Consider the following 16,584-nt stretch of genomic DNA (forward strand, 5'->3'; position numbering starts at 1 on the left):
AAAAACGAACAACCCAATCCAAAAATGGGCAGGAGACCTAAATAGACATTTCTCCAAAGAAGATATACAGATTGCCAACAGACACATGAAAGAATGCTCAACATCATTAATCATTAGAGAAATGCAAATCAAAACTACAATGAGGTATCATCTCACACCGGTCAGAATGGCCATCATCAAAAAATCTAGAAACAATAAATGCTGGAGAGGGTGTGGAGAAAAGGGAACACTCTTGCACTGTTGGTGGGAATGTAAATTGATACAGCCACTATGGAGAACAGTATGGAGGTTCCTTAAAAAACTAAAAATAGAACTACCATACGACCCAGCAATCCCACTACTGGGCATATACCCTGAGAAAACCATAATTCAGAAAGAGTCATGTACCAAAATATTCATTGCAGCTCTGTTTACAATAGCCAGGACATGGAAGCAACCTAGGTGTCCATCATCGGATGAATGGATAAAGAAGATGTGGCACATATATACAATGGAATATTACTCAGCCATAAAAAGAAATGAAATGGAGGTATTTGTAATGAGGTGGATGGAGTTAGAGTCTGTCATACAGAGTGAAGTAAGTCAGAAAGAGAAAAAGAAATACAGTATGCTAACACATATATATGGAATCTAAGGAAAAAAAAAAAAGGTCATGAAGAACCTAGTGGCAAGACGGGAATAAAGACACAGACCTACTAGAGAATGGACTTGAGGATATGGGGAGGGGGAGGGGTGAGATGTGACAGGGTGAGAGAGTGTCAGGGACATATATACACTACCAAATGTAAAATAGATAGCTAGTGGGAAGCAACCGCATAGCACAGGGAGATCAGCTCTGTGCTTTGTGACCACCTAGAGGGGTGGGATAGGGAGGGTGGGAGGGAGGGAGATGCAAGAGGGAAGAGATATGGGAACATATGTATATGTATAACTGATTCACTTTGTTATAAAGCAGAAACTAACACACCATTGTAAAGCAATTATACTTCAATAAAGATGTTTAAAAAAGAAAAAAGAAAAAAGAAAAGACCTTGCAGCACAAGGTGTGCTTGAGAACTTGAATGAGAACTGATATGGCTGGAGTGCAGAAAGTAGGATACAAGACAAGACAAACAGACAGACAAAGGCTCTTGCAAATTACACAGAGCCTTATAGTCCATGGTAAGGATTTTAGTATGTATCTTCAGAGCACTAGGAAGCCATTAAGTGGTTTGTGGCCAGTGATATGCCTTGATTCGATTCATGTTTTAGAGTGGTCACTGTCTCCTGGAAGGAGAATGGATTATAAGAAGGTTAGCAGAGACTGCTAGCTGTACCCTAATACCTATCCTATAGTAATAGTTCTCTCCATTTTTAGCTAAGCACATGGCTACCTAGAATAAAGAATACTTTTCCTTGCTTCCTTTGTAGCTGGATATGGCCTTGTGACTATTTCTTTTATTTGGCTTGGGCTAATATTAAAATTAATTTCTTTTGAACATACACCAAGTCAGAGTCACCCAAGGCAGAATTGCAAGTTTGCTATGAATAATCAAGGGGTACCTGTATTCTATTAGAAACACAGCCCTGTACTTCCTCATCTTTATTTTTTATTTATTTTTAATAAATTTATTTATTTATTTATTTTTGGCTGCGTTGGGTCTTTGTTGCTGCACGTGCGGGCTTTCTCTAGTTGAGGCGAGCAGGGGCTACTCTTCGTTGAGGTGCGCGGGCTTCTTATTGCGGTGGCTTCTCTTGTTGCGGAGCACGGGCTCTAGGCATGCAGGCTTCAGTAGTTGTGGCACACAGGCTCAGTAGTTGTGGCTCGCGGGCTCTAGAGCGCAGGCTCAGTAGTTGTGGTGCCCGGCTTTAGCTGCTCCACGGCACGTGGGATCTTCCCGGACCAGGGCTCAAACTCGTGTCCCCTACATTGGCAGGCGGATTCTTAACCACTGCGCCACCAGGGAAGCCCTCCTCATCTTTAAATGGTAGGTTTGCCATAGCTGTTATTCAATCATATGGAAAAAATTGAAATGTTCCTTGCTTAAGAGATGAGTGATTCACTTCTCTATGCCTTAATTAATATTGTGTACCTTTGCTAAGATACTTAATATTTATTAAGGTACAAGTAGTTGAAAAAGTCCAGTAGTATTAAATGTTTGAAACATAGCAGTGGTTCTCAAACTTGGCTTCATATTGGTATCACCTGGGGAGTTTTAAAAATTACTATGCCTGGGCTTCCCTGGTGGTGCAGTGGTTAGGAATCCGCCTGCCAATGCAGGGGACACGAGTTCGAGCCCTAGTTCAGGAAGATCCCACATGCTGCAGAGCAGCTAGGCCTGTGCGCCACAACTACTGAGCCTGCGCTCTAGAGCCCGCACGCCTAGAGCCGGTGCTCCGCGACGAGAGAGGCCACCGCAATGAGAGGCCCGCGCACGGCAATGAAGAGTAGACCCCACTCACCGCAACTAAAAAAAGAAAGTCCACGCGCAGCAACGAAGACCCAACGCAGCCAAAAATAAATAAATAAATAAATTAATTAATTAATTTTAAAAAATTACTATGCCTATGTGCCACCCCCACCCCAGGTTTCTGATTGGAGTGTAGCCTGGGCGTCAAGAGAGTCAACATCTCCCCCAGATGATTCTAATGTGCAGACAAGTTTGAAAACCACTGGTATATAGTCCTGTTTCAAGCACTTGTTAGTTTTATTAGAGATCAAGCTTCACCCAGTACTTTGAACTTACCTCCCATCTAGGTGCTATAGTTTCATCTGCTCTCGATGCAGCTTCCTCTTCAATTGTTCTGATAAGGAAAAATTAAAAATTGATAGTTTTGAAACAACTTTCATTTTCATAGAGTTCTAGCATGGCAGATCCGGAAAAGACTTGATTGATAGATAAATTTTAACCCAACCTCTTTCATTGTGTAAAAGAAGAAAAAGTCCAGGAGAGGTTATTATTTTCCTGAGGATATAACACTAGCTGTTGCAGTGTCAGCACTTGCACAACCTTTTGGTTTTTAAGATAACTTCAAAAATGTTCAGAGAACCACCTAAACTACAAATAAAACATCAGACCTTTATAGATTGGAAGTTGAAGCACGATGAGGTTGAAATAAAATGACAGCAGCTAATCTGTCAAAACTACAACTAGGACTTCCCTGGTGGCGCAGTGGTTAAGAACCCGCCTGCCAATTGCAGGGGACACAGGTTCAAGCCCTGGTCCGGGAAGATCCCACATGCCGCAGAGCAACTAAGCCCGTGCGCCACAACTACTGAGCCTGCGCTCTAGAGCCCGCGAGCCACAACTACTGAAGCCCGAGTGCCTAGAGCCCACGCTCCGCAACAAGAGAAGCTACCGCAATGAGAAGCTCACACATCACAATGAAGAGTAGCCCCCGCTCACCGCAACTAGAGAAAGCCCGCGCGCAGCAATGAAGACCCAACGCAGCCAAAAATAAATAAAAAAACAAACAAACAAACAAAAAACTACAACTAGATCCCATACTATTCATCATGTACAACTTGTACGATCTAAAGTTCTTAAATTGTAAAGTGTGTAAGAATTACCTGGAGAGCTATTTAAAATGTGAATTCCTATATATATTCCTCCAATTTTGATTCAGGCTGACTGGTAGTAGGACCCAGGAATCTTCACTTTCAATAAACTTCCAAGTGAGTCTAATGTAGGTATTCCACAGACAAAATTTTAAAAACACTGAATAAGTACTAGACCACTCATCCCCCCCAGCAAATGACCTTAAGACTTAACTGGAAAATTGCACTGATGGATATTTATCATTCTAGGACTAATTTTACTTAACTGTAAAATTTTTAAAACAATCTAAAATTATCTTTGTAAGTTATGACTCTCTGAAAGCCATACAAGGAAACATAAAAGCACTTACATACAAGGTATATAATGCTGGTTACCATACAAGGTCATGCACTTCAACCTTCAGAGCAATTTAAAATAGTTTAGCAAAGTTCACCAGCGCTGCCACAAAGTGTTACGGAAAGTTGTCATTTTAAAAGCATATAATGATGTTCCTTTAGAAGCAATTTAATAACTGGTAGAGAAGGTTAACTCAAATTTCTACAACTTTACTAATGAATTGCCTGTTGAATGCTGATGTTGAATTTATCACAGATGTCTATTAGCAATTAGCAGACTAATCATTTTGACAATAACACTTCTGTTTTCAGTCTGATAGTTTTCTTTATCTAGTGAATACAGTCTTTATTATGAGTTTAAACGTCAGCGACAGTGCTAATAGCAAAATAATAAACTATTTGCGTTTACTCTGAAATAGACCATAAGCTAATACACAAGACCTTTAAACTTTTCATGAATAATTATTAAGTGATTACTGTGTGTAAGTTGTTACTAATACCAGGTACTGTGAGGGAGATATGAGTAATCAGCAGCTGTAACAGGATAAAAAGGTTCATATTTCTATTGTGCATCTGCTGGGATTTATTCGTCAGGTTCTACTGCAGATTCCGTGAACTCTCCTCTGCTGTTAACTGTTGGTTCCCACTTTCAGGGTTCACTCCAACGCTAATACCTCAGATGCCCAAGAACGGACAAGAAGTGGTGGGGGGGAAATAGCTTTATTGATCATGTCCTTCAACAATGTTTCCTATTTTCTGTTGTCCTGTCCCCTTGACTCTAGTGGTATTCCTTATTTCAGACTATTTTCCTTGGACTTCAGGCTACCATTGTGTCTGCCTTCCTTTTGACCTGGTGTCTTTCTGCTTCTCTGACAGCCTGTTGCCTATTTGTGTAGTTCGCTGACTCTTGGCCCAGTCAGACTCCTGATATCTCTGTTTGTCTTGTTGTCCATTCATCTACTCCTTCACTAGCCCTTGGCCCACACTGCAATCTCCCTTTCCCAGCGGATTTACCCAGACCAGTTGAGCCCATAGCAATGTATGCCCAAGTGCTGCTAGTATCCAGTGTACTCCTGATTAAAAACAGAGCTGCTCAACATCATTAATCATTAGAGAAATGCAAATCAAAACTACAATGAGATATCATCTCACACCAGTCAGAATGGCCATCATCAAAAAATCTAGAAACAATAAATGCTGGAGAGGGTGTGGAGAAAAGGGAACACTCTTGCACTGTTGGTGGGAATGTAAATTGATACAGCCACTATGGAGAACAGTATGGAGGTTCCTTAAAAAACTAAAAATAGAACTACCATACGACCCAGCAATCCCACTACTGGGCATATACCCTGAGAGAACCATAATTCAAAAAGAGTCATGTACCAAAATGTTCATTGCAGCTCTATTTACAGTAGCCAGGACATGGAAGCAACCTAAGTGTCCATCGACAGATGAATGGATAAAGAAGATGTGGCACATATATACAATGGAATATTACTCAGCCATAAAAAGAAACGAAATTGAGTTATTTGTAGTGAGGTGGATGGACCTAGAGTCTGTCATACGGAGTGAAGTAAGTCAGAAAGAGAAGAACATATACCATATGCTAACACATATATATGGAATCTAAGAAAAAAAAAAAAGGTCATGAAGAACCTAGGGGCAAGACGGGAATAAAGACACAGACCTACTAGAGAATGGGCTTGAGGATATGGAGAGGGGGAAGGGTAAGCTGTGACAAAGTGAGAGAGTGGCATGGACATATATACACTACCAAACGTAAAATAGATAGCTAGTGGGAAGGAGCCGCATAGCACAGGGAGATCAGCTCGGTGCTTTGTGACCACCTAGAGGGGTGGGATAGGGAGGGTGGGAGGGAGGGAGACGCAAGAGGGAAGAGATATGGGAACATATGTATATGTATAACTGATTCACTTTGTTATAAAGCAGAAACTAACACACCATTGTAAAGCAATTATAGTCCAATAAAGATGTTAAAAAAAAAAAAGATGAACCTTGAACAGTCTTTTGTTAGAGTATAACACATGGGACATAAAAATTAATGGAATGCATCAACAGATATTTGAGTGCCCACCATGGGCAAGGCCTTGTACTTGAAAGGATCTATAGCGACTGGAATATGTTTCCTTTTCAATGAATAAACTAAGGTAGCAGAAGATGTTCCTTGGGGAGCCTGTTAAGAAAAATTCCACAAAGAAATAAGAGAAAAAAAGGCTGTGAAATCAATTCTACCAATGCCGTAGCATTTCAAATGATGGCTCTTAACTTACTTCCGGCTGAACTGGTTGATAGCATTATTTCAGCAGGACTTGGAAAACCAGTTTGGTGTTTCAGATGATCTGAGAGGGGTGACTTTCATTTTGTCACATGGTAATCCCAAGAGTCCAGTTCCTCATTCCAATCCACTCCATGTTTATGAAAGTTCATTAGCTGGAACAGTAAGAAGAAAAAAATGTCAGTGAAGGAAGTCATCCAATCCTGATAAGTTGACATGTAGAATAAAGTTGATGGTGTTATTTATTGCTGAGGTAGCCTGGTTAAGGGTTACATGTGTGTACAGTTGGAGGAGGGGCAGGCAAAACGGAATGTAGCTAAGTAAAGTGAAATAGAGCTGATGTATTCAGAGCTTACATTGCTAGAGGTGAGATCAGTTACCTACTTGCAGCTGAAATTTCAAACTTCTGCTTAGTGGGGACCTGAGTGGACAAATGGTGACTGATAGTTGGAAATATCAGCAGACATCTTAAATTTTATGCTCAAATGAATGAGCAATGAACCAGGAGAATAAGTCCAGTTGTTTTCAGCTGCTGGTAATTTTTACCTTTTTATTTAAAATCACAGCGCCTTTTTCAATGAATGCCTATGTGACTGTGGCTTATTACAATGAAACCAGCAACTACACTTCAACAGAGACATGTGAATGTGGTGTTTATGGATTAGCCTCACCGGTGGCTAAAGCTATGGGGGTGGTGGGCATCCCTAAGAACAGTAACTACCAAGCTTGTGACTACAACACTGAGTTTACTAATACTAAGAAGCCCTGGATTGCACTGATAGAAAGAGGTAATTGTACATTTTCAGAAAAAATTCAAGCAGCAGGCAGAAGAAATGCTGATGCTGTTGTGATTTACAATGTTCCAGAGACTGGCAACCAGACGATACAGATGGCAAATTTCGGTAAGTAAGAACTGATTCCCAAAGAAAGTTAATGTCTTTGTTTATCTTAACGTGGTATTTCCATCTACAATGACTCTAGGGTCTGGCAATGAGGTTGTAAAACAAGCGTATTTTAAATTTTCTTGCCTGGCACTACTCTGAATTACTTTACTATTACTTAATATTGGCAATTAATTTGTTCCAAGGTCAAAAGCAATTCATGAAGTGGTTCCCGTTTTCTTTCACGATGTTCTTAGCTCTACTAGTTTTCTCAGTGTGTATTACATAATTGCTTTTTAATAAATGTGCATTTACCTGTAAACATTCAAGAAAACATAAATATTTTAATTTCATTCTTAATTTGTACTTTTCAGTTTGATTCAGGGTTGTATGTATTCAAGTGTGCAGTAACTGCAAAACTGATTCATTATTATGATTAAACAATAGCATATTGTAAGTGTGCAAAATGTTAACAGAAATGAGAATTCGACTCTGCTGTATGCATGTGAGATTTTAATGTCTATGGGACTAATATATATAAAACTACTCTATAAGAAACATTATACATTGAAAACGGTAAGGCTGAAATTGGATACCTCTGTAATTCACACCAAAAGTAAAGATTTCCCTTAAAAATGTTTACTTATGACTTCTTAAGTAAATATAATTATCTAATTTATTAATTTTGTGAAGGAATTTACTTCTTAGAATTACTGTTTTTATTTTGTAAAAAATGCCACTTTCCAAATAAATGGTTTTAAACCAGTGAAGAAGTAGACTTCTGAAGCAAGTTTTCTATACTGTAGGTGGGTAAAGGTTTTTTTGACCCCAGACTTGGCCAAAGGAGAAAAATGGTAATTTCAAACAGGGTAAGATCTGGTCGAACACAATACCAGGATAATTGGTATTCTCACCACCAAGTTTGGCCTCTGAGAAGATTAATGTAAATTAAATCAACCAGATTTCAGAACTGTAAGAAAAAAACAAATTTGTGTTAAGAGTAGTAGAGTGGAACATCCAGGTTGTGTACCTACAATATGGCAATTTAGTACCAATCTTTGAAAAACAAGCTGCTTGTTTCTCTGGGTATCAAAAACTAGGTAACATGGTCTTTAGCGGTACAAAATTATTGTAAATGTACAAAACTCTACTTGCTACCTTTTGTAACGTATCCTGGACATTTCGAGAACCCAGGCATTCACATTTTTTTCTTTTGAAGTTAAGAGCACTTCATAAACATTCTCTGCATGTTCCTATAATTTTACGAGTGACTTTTATTTTTGTAGAAATAAAATGAGGTGGCTTTCTGTTGAAAATTAGAAATTAAACCTTTTCTAAGGAACCTACTTGCTCTATGTTTCAACTTAGAGATTCTGAGTATTCTAGGTTTCCTTTTACATGCATAGCCACATTCTGCTGTTCACTCCCCTGCTTTCTTTAGGATAATTTTCTTTTTTTTTTTAATTGAAGTATAGTTGATTTACAATGTTGTGTTAGTCTCAGGTGCACAGCAAAGTGATTCAGTTATATATATATATATATATATATATATGTTCTTTGTCAGATTATTTTCCCATATAGGTTATTATAAAATATTGAGTATAGTTCCCTGTGCTATACAATAGGTCCTTGTTGTTTATGTTATATATAGTAGTGTGTATATGTTACCCCAAAATTCATGATTTATTATTCCTCCCCACCTTTCTCCTTTGGTAAACATAAGTTTGTTTTCTATGTCTGTGAGTCTGTTTCTGTTTTATAAATCTTCTGCTTTTTTAAAAGTATAAACAGTATCAAACTAAATAGTAGTCATGTTTTCCAAACTTGCTTTGCATCATGCAGTAAGGGCCAACTACTGGAAAGTAGGTGCCCAGCCACTGAATTTAAAAGACTGACCAAAACAGTAAATCTCTCCAAAAGGCATGCACAGTCATTTGAGTATATGTCTCTGAGCAGAATTTAAGAAACAAAGCAGTTACATTTATCATTGAATATATACTTCCAATATAATCAAGGATATGTGATCAAAACATTTTTTAAAACTACTGCATTGGGGCTTCCCTGGTGGCGCAGTGGTTGGGAGTCTGCCTGCCAATACAGGGGACACGGGTTCGAGCCCTGGTCTGGGAAGATCCCACATGCCACGGAGCAACTAAGCCTGTGAGCCACAACTACTGAGCCTGTGCGTCTGGAGCCTGTGCTCCGCAACGGGAGAGGCCGCGACAGTGAGAGGCCCGCGCACTGCGATGAAGAGTGGCCCCCGCTCGCCGCAACTGGAGAAAGCCCTCGCACAGAAACGAAAACCCAACACAGCCAAAAATGGATAAATAAATAAATTAATTTAAAAATAACCTACGGCATTGCCCCTGTTTTAAAATAAGCACGTTTGAAAAGATAGCATAATCATAGTAATTGTAATAGTTAATATATATTGCCATTTAATATATGTCAGGCACTGTTTTAGGGTCTTTATTTAATGAATGTTGATCTTTAACATTGAATGATCTCAACCCCAAAGAATTAAAATTGTAAGCTTAGTGTTTTGGCATTATAAAACCTGTCAACTAGTGTGTCATTGGAGTTCTTCCTTCCTAGAAATTTCTCTTATATAGAAACTATTATATGATGCAGTTGACAAACATAGGGAAGGGAGTGTGGATACGAAAACTCTATGATCAGCCCCCAGACCATTAAAGATTGAGTCATTATTTTATAACATAAGCCAAAATTGTGTTTGTTTTTGCTGTTTTTCATTAGGATTTTGTTTAGGCACAGAGGGTAGGGCAACAACTCGTCCTCCTCCTCCTACAAAAGCTCAAGGCTTTACCTTATATCACATTATCTTTTTTTTTATTATTAGTTATCTATTTTATACATATTAGTGTATATATGTCAATCGCAATCTCCCAATTCATCCCACCACCACCACCCCCCGCCACTTTCCCCCCTTGGTGTCCATACGTTAGTTCTCTACATCTGTGTCTCAACTTCTGCCCTGCAAACCGGTTCATCTGTACCATTTTTCTAGGTTCCACATACATGCGTTAATATACGATATTTGTTTTTCTCTTTCTGACTTACTTCACTCTGTATGACAGTCTCTAGATCCATCCATGTCTCTACAAATGACCCAATTTCGTTCCTTTTTATGGCTGAGTAATATTCCATTGTATATATGTACCACATCTTCTTTATCCATTCGTCTGTCAGTGGGCATTTAGGTTGCTTCCATGACCTGGCTATTGTAAATAGAGCTGCAATGAACATTGTGGTACATGACTCTTTCAATTATGGCTTTCTCAGGGTATATGCCCAGTAGTGGGATTGCTGGGTCATATGGTAATTCTATTTTTAGTTTTTTAAGGAACCTCCATACTGTTCTCCATAGTGGCTGTATCAATTTACATTCCCACCAACAGTGCAAGAGGGTTCCCGTTTCTCCACACCCTCTCCAGCATTTGTTGTTTGTAGATTTTCTGATGATGCCCATTCTAACTGGTGTGAGGTGATACCTCATTGTAGTTTTGATTTGCAGTTCTCTAATAATTAGTGATGTTGAGCAGCTTTTCATGTGCTTCTTGGCCAACTGTATGTCTTCTTTGGAGAAATGTCTATTTAGGTCTTCTGCCCATTTTTGGATTGAGTTGTTTGTTTTTTTAATATTGAGCTGCCTGAGCTGTTTATATATTTTGGAGATTAATCCTTTGTCCATTGATTCATTTGCAAATATTTTCTCACATTCTGAGGGTTGCTTTTTGTCTTGTTTGTAGTTTCCTTTGCTTTGCAAAACCTTTGAAGTTTCATTAGGTCCCATTTGTTTATTTTTGTTTTTATTTCCATTACTCTAGGAGGTGGATCAAAAAAGATCTTGCTGTGATTTATGTCAAAGAGTGTTCTTCCTATGTTTTCTTCTAAGAGTTTTAAGATGTCCGGTCTTACATTTAGGTCTCTAATCCATTTTGAGTTTATTTTTGTGTATGGTGTTAAGGAGTGTTCTAATTTCATTCTTTTACATGTAGCTGTCCAGTTTTCCCAGCACCACTTATTGAAGAGGCTGTCTTTTCTCCACTGTATATGCTTGCCTCCTTTATCAAAGATAAGGTGACCATATGTGTGTGGGCTTATCTCTGGGCTTTCTATCCTGTTCCATTGATCTATATTTCTGTTTTTGTGCCAGTACCAAACTGTCTTGATTACTGTAGCTTTGTAATATAGTCTGAAGTCAGGGAGCCTGATTCCTCCAGCTCCATTTTTCGTTCTCAAGATTGCTTTGGCTATTCGGGGTCTTTTGTGTTTCCATACAAATTGTGAAATTTTTTGTTCTAGTTCTGTGAGAAATGCCAGTGGTAGTTTGATAGGGATTGCATTGAATCTGTAGATTGCTTTGGGTAGCAGAGTCATTTTCACAATCTTGATTCTTCCAGTCCAAGAACATAGTATATCTCTCCATCTGTCTGTATCATCTTCAATTTCTTTCATCAGTGTCTTATAATTTTCTGCATACAGGTCTTTTGTCTCCTTAGGTAGGTTTATTCCTAGATATTTTATTCTTTTTGTTGCAATGGTAAACGGGAGTGTTTTCTTAATTTCACTTTCAGATTTTTCATCATTAGTATACAGGAATGCAAGAGATTTCTGTGCATTAATTTTGTATCCTGCTACTTTACCAAATTCATTGATTAGCTCTAGTAGTTTTCTGGTAGCATCTTTTGGATTCTCTATGTATAGTATCATGTCATCTGCAAACAGTGACAGCTTTACTTCTTCTTTTCCGATCTGGATTCCTTTTATTTCCTTTTCTTCTCTGATTGCTGTGGCTAACACTTCCAAAACTATGTTGAATAATGGTGGTGAGAGTGGGCAACCTTGTCTTGTTCCTGATCTTAGTGGAAATGGTTTCAGTTTTTCACCATTGAGGACAATGTTGGCTGTGGGTTTGTCATATACGGCCTTTATTATGTTGAGGAAAGTTCCCTCTATGCCTACTTTCTGCAGGACTTTTATCATAAATGGGTGTTGAATTTTGTCGAAAGCTTTCTCTGCATCTATTGAGATGATCATATGGTTTTTCTCCTTCAATTTGTTAATATGATGTATCACGTTGATTGATTTGCGTATATTGAAGAATCCTTGCATTCCTGGAATAAACCCCACTTGATCATGGTGTATAATCCTTTTAATGTGCTGTTGGATTCTGTTTGCTAGTATTTTGTTGAGGATTTTTGCATCTATGTTCATCAGTGATATTGGCCTGTAGTTTTCTTTCTTTGTGGCATCTTTGTCTGGTTTTGGTATCAGGGTGATGGTGGCCTCGTAGAATGAGTTGGGGAGTGTTCCTCCCTCTGCAATATTTTGGAAGAGTTTGAGAAGGATAGGTGTTAGCTCTTCTCTAAATGTTTGATAGAATTCGCCTGTGAAGCCATCTGGTCCTGGGCTTTTGTGTGTTGGAAGATTTTTAATCACAGTTTCAATTTCAGTGCTTGTGATTGGTCTGTTCATATTTTCTATTTCTTCCTGGTTCAGTCTCGGCAGGTTGTGCATTTCTAAGAATCTGTCCATTTCTTCCAGGTTGTCCATTTTATTGGCATAGAGTTGCTTGTAGTAATCTCTCATGATCGTTTGTATTTCTGCAGTGTCAGTGGTTACTTCTCCTTTTTCATTTCTAATTCTATTAATTTGAGTCTTCTCCCTTTTTCTCTTGATGAGTCTGGCTAATGGTTTATCAATTTTGTTTATCTTCTCAAAGAACCAACTTTTAGTTTCATTGATTTTTGCTATTGTTTCCTTCATTTCTTTTTCATTTATTTCTGATCTGATCTTTATGATTTCTTTCCTTCTGCTAGCTTTGGGGTTTTTTTGTTCTTCTTTCTCTAATTGCTTTAGGTGCAAGGTTAGGTTGTTTATTCGAGATGTTTCCTGTTTCTTGATGTAGGCTTGTATTGCTATAAACTTCCCTCTTAGAACTGCTTTTGCTGCATCCCATAGGTTTTGGATCGTCGTGTCTCCATTGTCATTTGTTTCTAGGTATTTTTTGATTTCCCCTTTGATTTCTTCAGTGATCACTTCGTTATTAAGTAGTGTATTGTGTAGCCTCCATGTGTTTGTATTTTTTACAGATCTTTTCCTGTAATTGATATCTAGTCTCATAGCGTTGTGGTCGGAAAAGATACTTGATACGATTTCAATTTTTTTAAATTTACCAAGGCTTGATTTGTGACCCAAGATATGATCTATCCTGGAGAATGTTCCATGAGCACTTGAGAAAAATGTGTATTCTGTTGTTTTTGGGTGGAATGTCCTATAAATATCAATTAAGTCCATCTTGTTTAATGTATCATTTAAAGCTTGTGTTTCCTTATTTATTTTCATTTTGGATGATCTGTCCATTGGTGAAAGTGGGGTGTTAAAGTCCCCTACTATGATTGTGTTACTGTCGATTTCCCCTTTTATGGCTGTTAGTATTTGCCTTATGTATCGAGGTGCTCCTATGTTGGGTGCATAAATATTTACAATTGTTATACCTTCCTCTTGGATCGATCCCTTGATCATTATGTGGTGTCCTTCTTTGTCTCTTGTAATAGTCTTTATTTTAAAGTCTATTTTGTCTGATATGAGAATTGCTACTCCAGCTTTCTTTAGATTTCCATTTGCATGGAATATCTTTTTCCATCCCCTCACTTTCAGTCTGTATGTGTCTCTAGGTCTGAAGTGGGTCTCTTGTAGACAGCATATATATGGGTCTTGTTTTTGTATCCATTCAGCCAGTCTGTGTCTTTTGGTGGGAGCATTTAATCCATTTACATTCAAGGTAATTATCGATACGTATGTTCCTATTCCCATTTTCTTAAATGTTTTGGGTTTGTTATTGTAGGTGTTTTCCTTCTCTTGTGTTTCTTGCCTAGAGAAGTTCCTTTAGCATTTGTTGTAAAGCTGGTTTGGTGGTGCTGAACTCTCTCAGCTTTTGCTTGTCTGTAAAGGTTTTAATTTCTCCATCAAATCTGAATGAGATCCTTGCTGGGTAGAGTAATCTTGGTTGTAGGTTTTTCTCCTTCATCACTTTAAGTATATCCTGCCACTCCCTTCTGGCTTGCAGAGTTTCTGCTGAAAGATCAGCTGTTAACCTTATGGGGATGCCCTTGTGTGTTATTTGTTGTTTTTCCCTTGCTGCTTTTAATATGTTTTCTTTATATTTAATTTTTGATAGTTTGATTAATATGTGTCTTGGTGTGTTTCTCCTTGGATTTATCCTGTATGGGACTCTCTGTGCTTCCAGGACTTGATTAACTATTTCCTTTCCCATATTAGGGAAGTTTTCAACTATAATCTCTTCAAATATTTTCTCAGTCCCTTTCTTTTTCTCTTCTTCTTCTGGGACCCCTATAATTCGAATGTTGGTGCGTTTAATGTTGTCCCAGAGGTCTCTGAGACTGTCCTCAGTTCTTTTCATTCTTTTTTCTTTATTCTGCTCTGCAGTAGTTATTTCCACCATTTTATCTTCCAGGTCACTTATCCGTTCTTCTGCCTCAGTTATTCTGCTATTGATCCCATCTAGAGTATTTTTAATTTCATTTATTGTGCTTTTCATCGTTGCTTGGTTCCTCTTTAGTTCTTCTACGTCCTTGTTAAATGTTTCTTGCATTTTGTCTATTCTATTTCCAAGACTTTGGATCATCCTTACTATCATTATTCTGAATTCTTTTTCAGGTAGACTACCTATTTCCTCTTCATTTGTTAGGTCTGGTGTGTTTTGACCCTGCTCCTTCATCTGCTGTGTGTTTTTCTGTCTTCTCATTTTGCTTATCTTACTGTGTTTGGGGTCTCCTTTTCACAGGCTGCAGGTTCGTAGTTCCCGTTGTTTTTGGTATCTGTCCCCAGTGGCTAAGGTTGGTTCAGTGGGTTGTGTAGGTTTCCTGTTGGAGGGGACTAGTGCCTGTGTTCTGGTGGATGAGGCTGGATGTTGTCTTTCTGGTGGGCTCGTCCACGTCTGGTGGTGTGTTTTGGGGTGTCTGTGGCCTTATTATGATTTTAGGCAGCCTCTCTGTTAATGGATGGGGCTGTGTTCCTGTCTTGCTAGTTGTTTGGCATAGGGTGTCCAGCACTGTAGCTTGCTGGTCGTTGAGTGAAGCTGGGTCTTGATGTTGAGATGGAGATCTCTGAGAGATTTTCGCCATTTGGTATTACGTGGAGCTGGGAGGTCTCTTGTGGACCAGTTTCCTGAAGTTGGGTCTCCCACCTCAGAGGCACAGCCCTGATGCCTGGCTGGAGCACCAAGAGCCTTTCATCCACAAGGCTCAGAATAAAAGGGAGAAAAAATGGAAAGAAAGAAAGAAAGAGGATAAAATAAAATAAAATAAAGCAATTATAATAAAAAATAAGAAAAAAATTATTAAGAATAAATTTATTAAGAAAAAAATTTTTTTTTAATTTTTAAAAATAGATTTATTAATTTTTTATACTAAAAATAAGAAAAAATTATTAAGAAAAAATTTATTAAGAAAAAATTTTTTTTTAATTTTTTAAAATAAAAAATATGAAAAAACTTATTAAAAACATTTTTTTTAATTTTTTAAAAATAGAAAATAAGGAAAAAATTATTAAGAAAACATTTATTAGGGAAAAAAATTTTTTTTAAGTAAAAAAAAAAAAAAAAAAAAAGGACGGACCTAACCCTAGGACTAACGGTGAGAGCAAAGCTATACAGACAAAATCTCACCCAGAAGCATACACATATACACTCACAAAAAAAGGAAAAGGGGAAAAGTTAATATATCCTGCTCCCAAAGTCCACCTCCTAAATTTGGGATGATTCGTTGTATATTCAGGTATTCAACAGATGCAGGCACATCAAGTTGTTTGTGGAGCTTTAATCCGCTGCTTCTGAGGCTGCTGGGAGAGATTTCCCTTTCTCTTCTTTGTTCGTACAGCTCCTGGGGTTCAGCTTTGGATTTGGACCCGCCTCTGCATGTAGGTCGCCTGAGGGCATCTGTTCCCCGCCCAGACAGAACGGGGTTAAAGGAGCAGCTGATTCGGGGGCTCTGGCTCAGTCAGGCCGGGAGGAGGGAGCGGTACGGAGGAGGCGGGGCGAGCCTGCGGCGTCAGAGGCCTCGTGATGTTGCAGCAGCCTGAGGCGCGCCATGCATTCTCCCGGGGAAGTTGTCCCCGGATCACGGGAGCCTGGCTGTGGCGGGCTGCACAGGCTCCCGGGAGGGGCGGTGTGGAGAGTGACCTGTGCTCGCCCACAGGCTTTTTGGTGGCGGCAGCAGCAGCCTTAGCGTCTCATGCCCGTCTCTGGGGTCCGCGCTGATAGCCGCGGCTCGCGCCTGTCTCTGGAGTTCGTTTAAGTGGCGCTCTGAATCCCCTCTCCTTGCACGCCGTGAAACAAAGAGGCAAGAAAAAGTCTCTTGCCTCTTCGGCAGCTGCAGACTTTTTCTCGGGCACCCTCCCGGCTAGTTGTGGTGCGCTAGCCCCTTCAGGCTGTGTTCACGCAGCCAACCCCAGTCCTCTCCCTGGGATCCGACCGAAGCCCGCGCCTC

The 16,584-nt window shown here is 39.0% G+C and overlaps 1 protein-coding gene across 1 annotated transcript in view; it reads left to right on the forward strand.

The window, feature by feature from the left end:
• The first annotated feature begins 6,666 nt into the window (after window positions 1-6,666).
• Window positions 6,667-16,584, forward strand: part of RNF128 (ring finger protein 128) — a 102,770-nt gene continuing 92,852 nt past the window's right edge. Inside the window, exon 1 of the mRNA XM_061178063.1 lies at window positions 6,667-7,072. Coding sequence (XP_061034046.1) covers window positions 6,667-7,072 — 406 coding nt within the window. The remainder of the gene's footprint in view (window positions 7,073-16,584) is intronic.

The sequence above is a fragment of the Eubalaena glacialis genome, chromosome X, assembly GCF_028564815.1.
Source record: "Eubalaena glacialis isolate mEubGla1 chromosome X, mEubGla1.1.hap2.+ XY, whole genome shotgun sequence".
NCBI classification, from domain to species: domain Eukaryota; kingdom Metazoa; phylum Chordata; class Mammalia; order Artiodactyla; family Balaenidae; genus Eubalaena; species Eubalaena glacialis.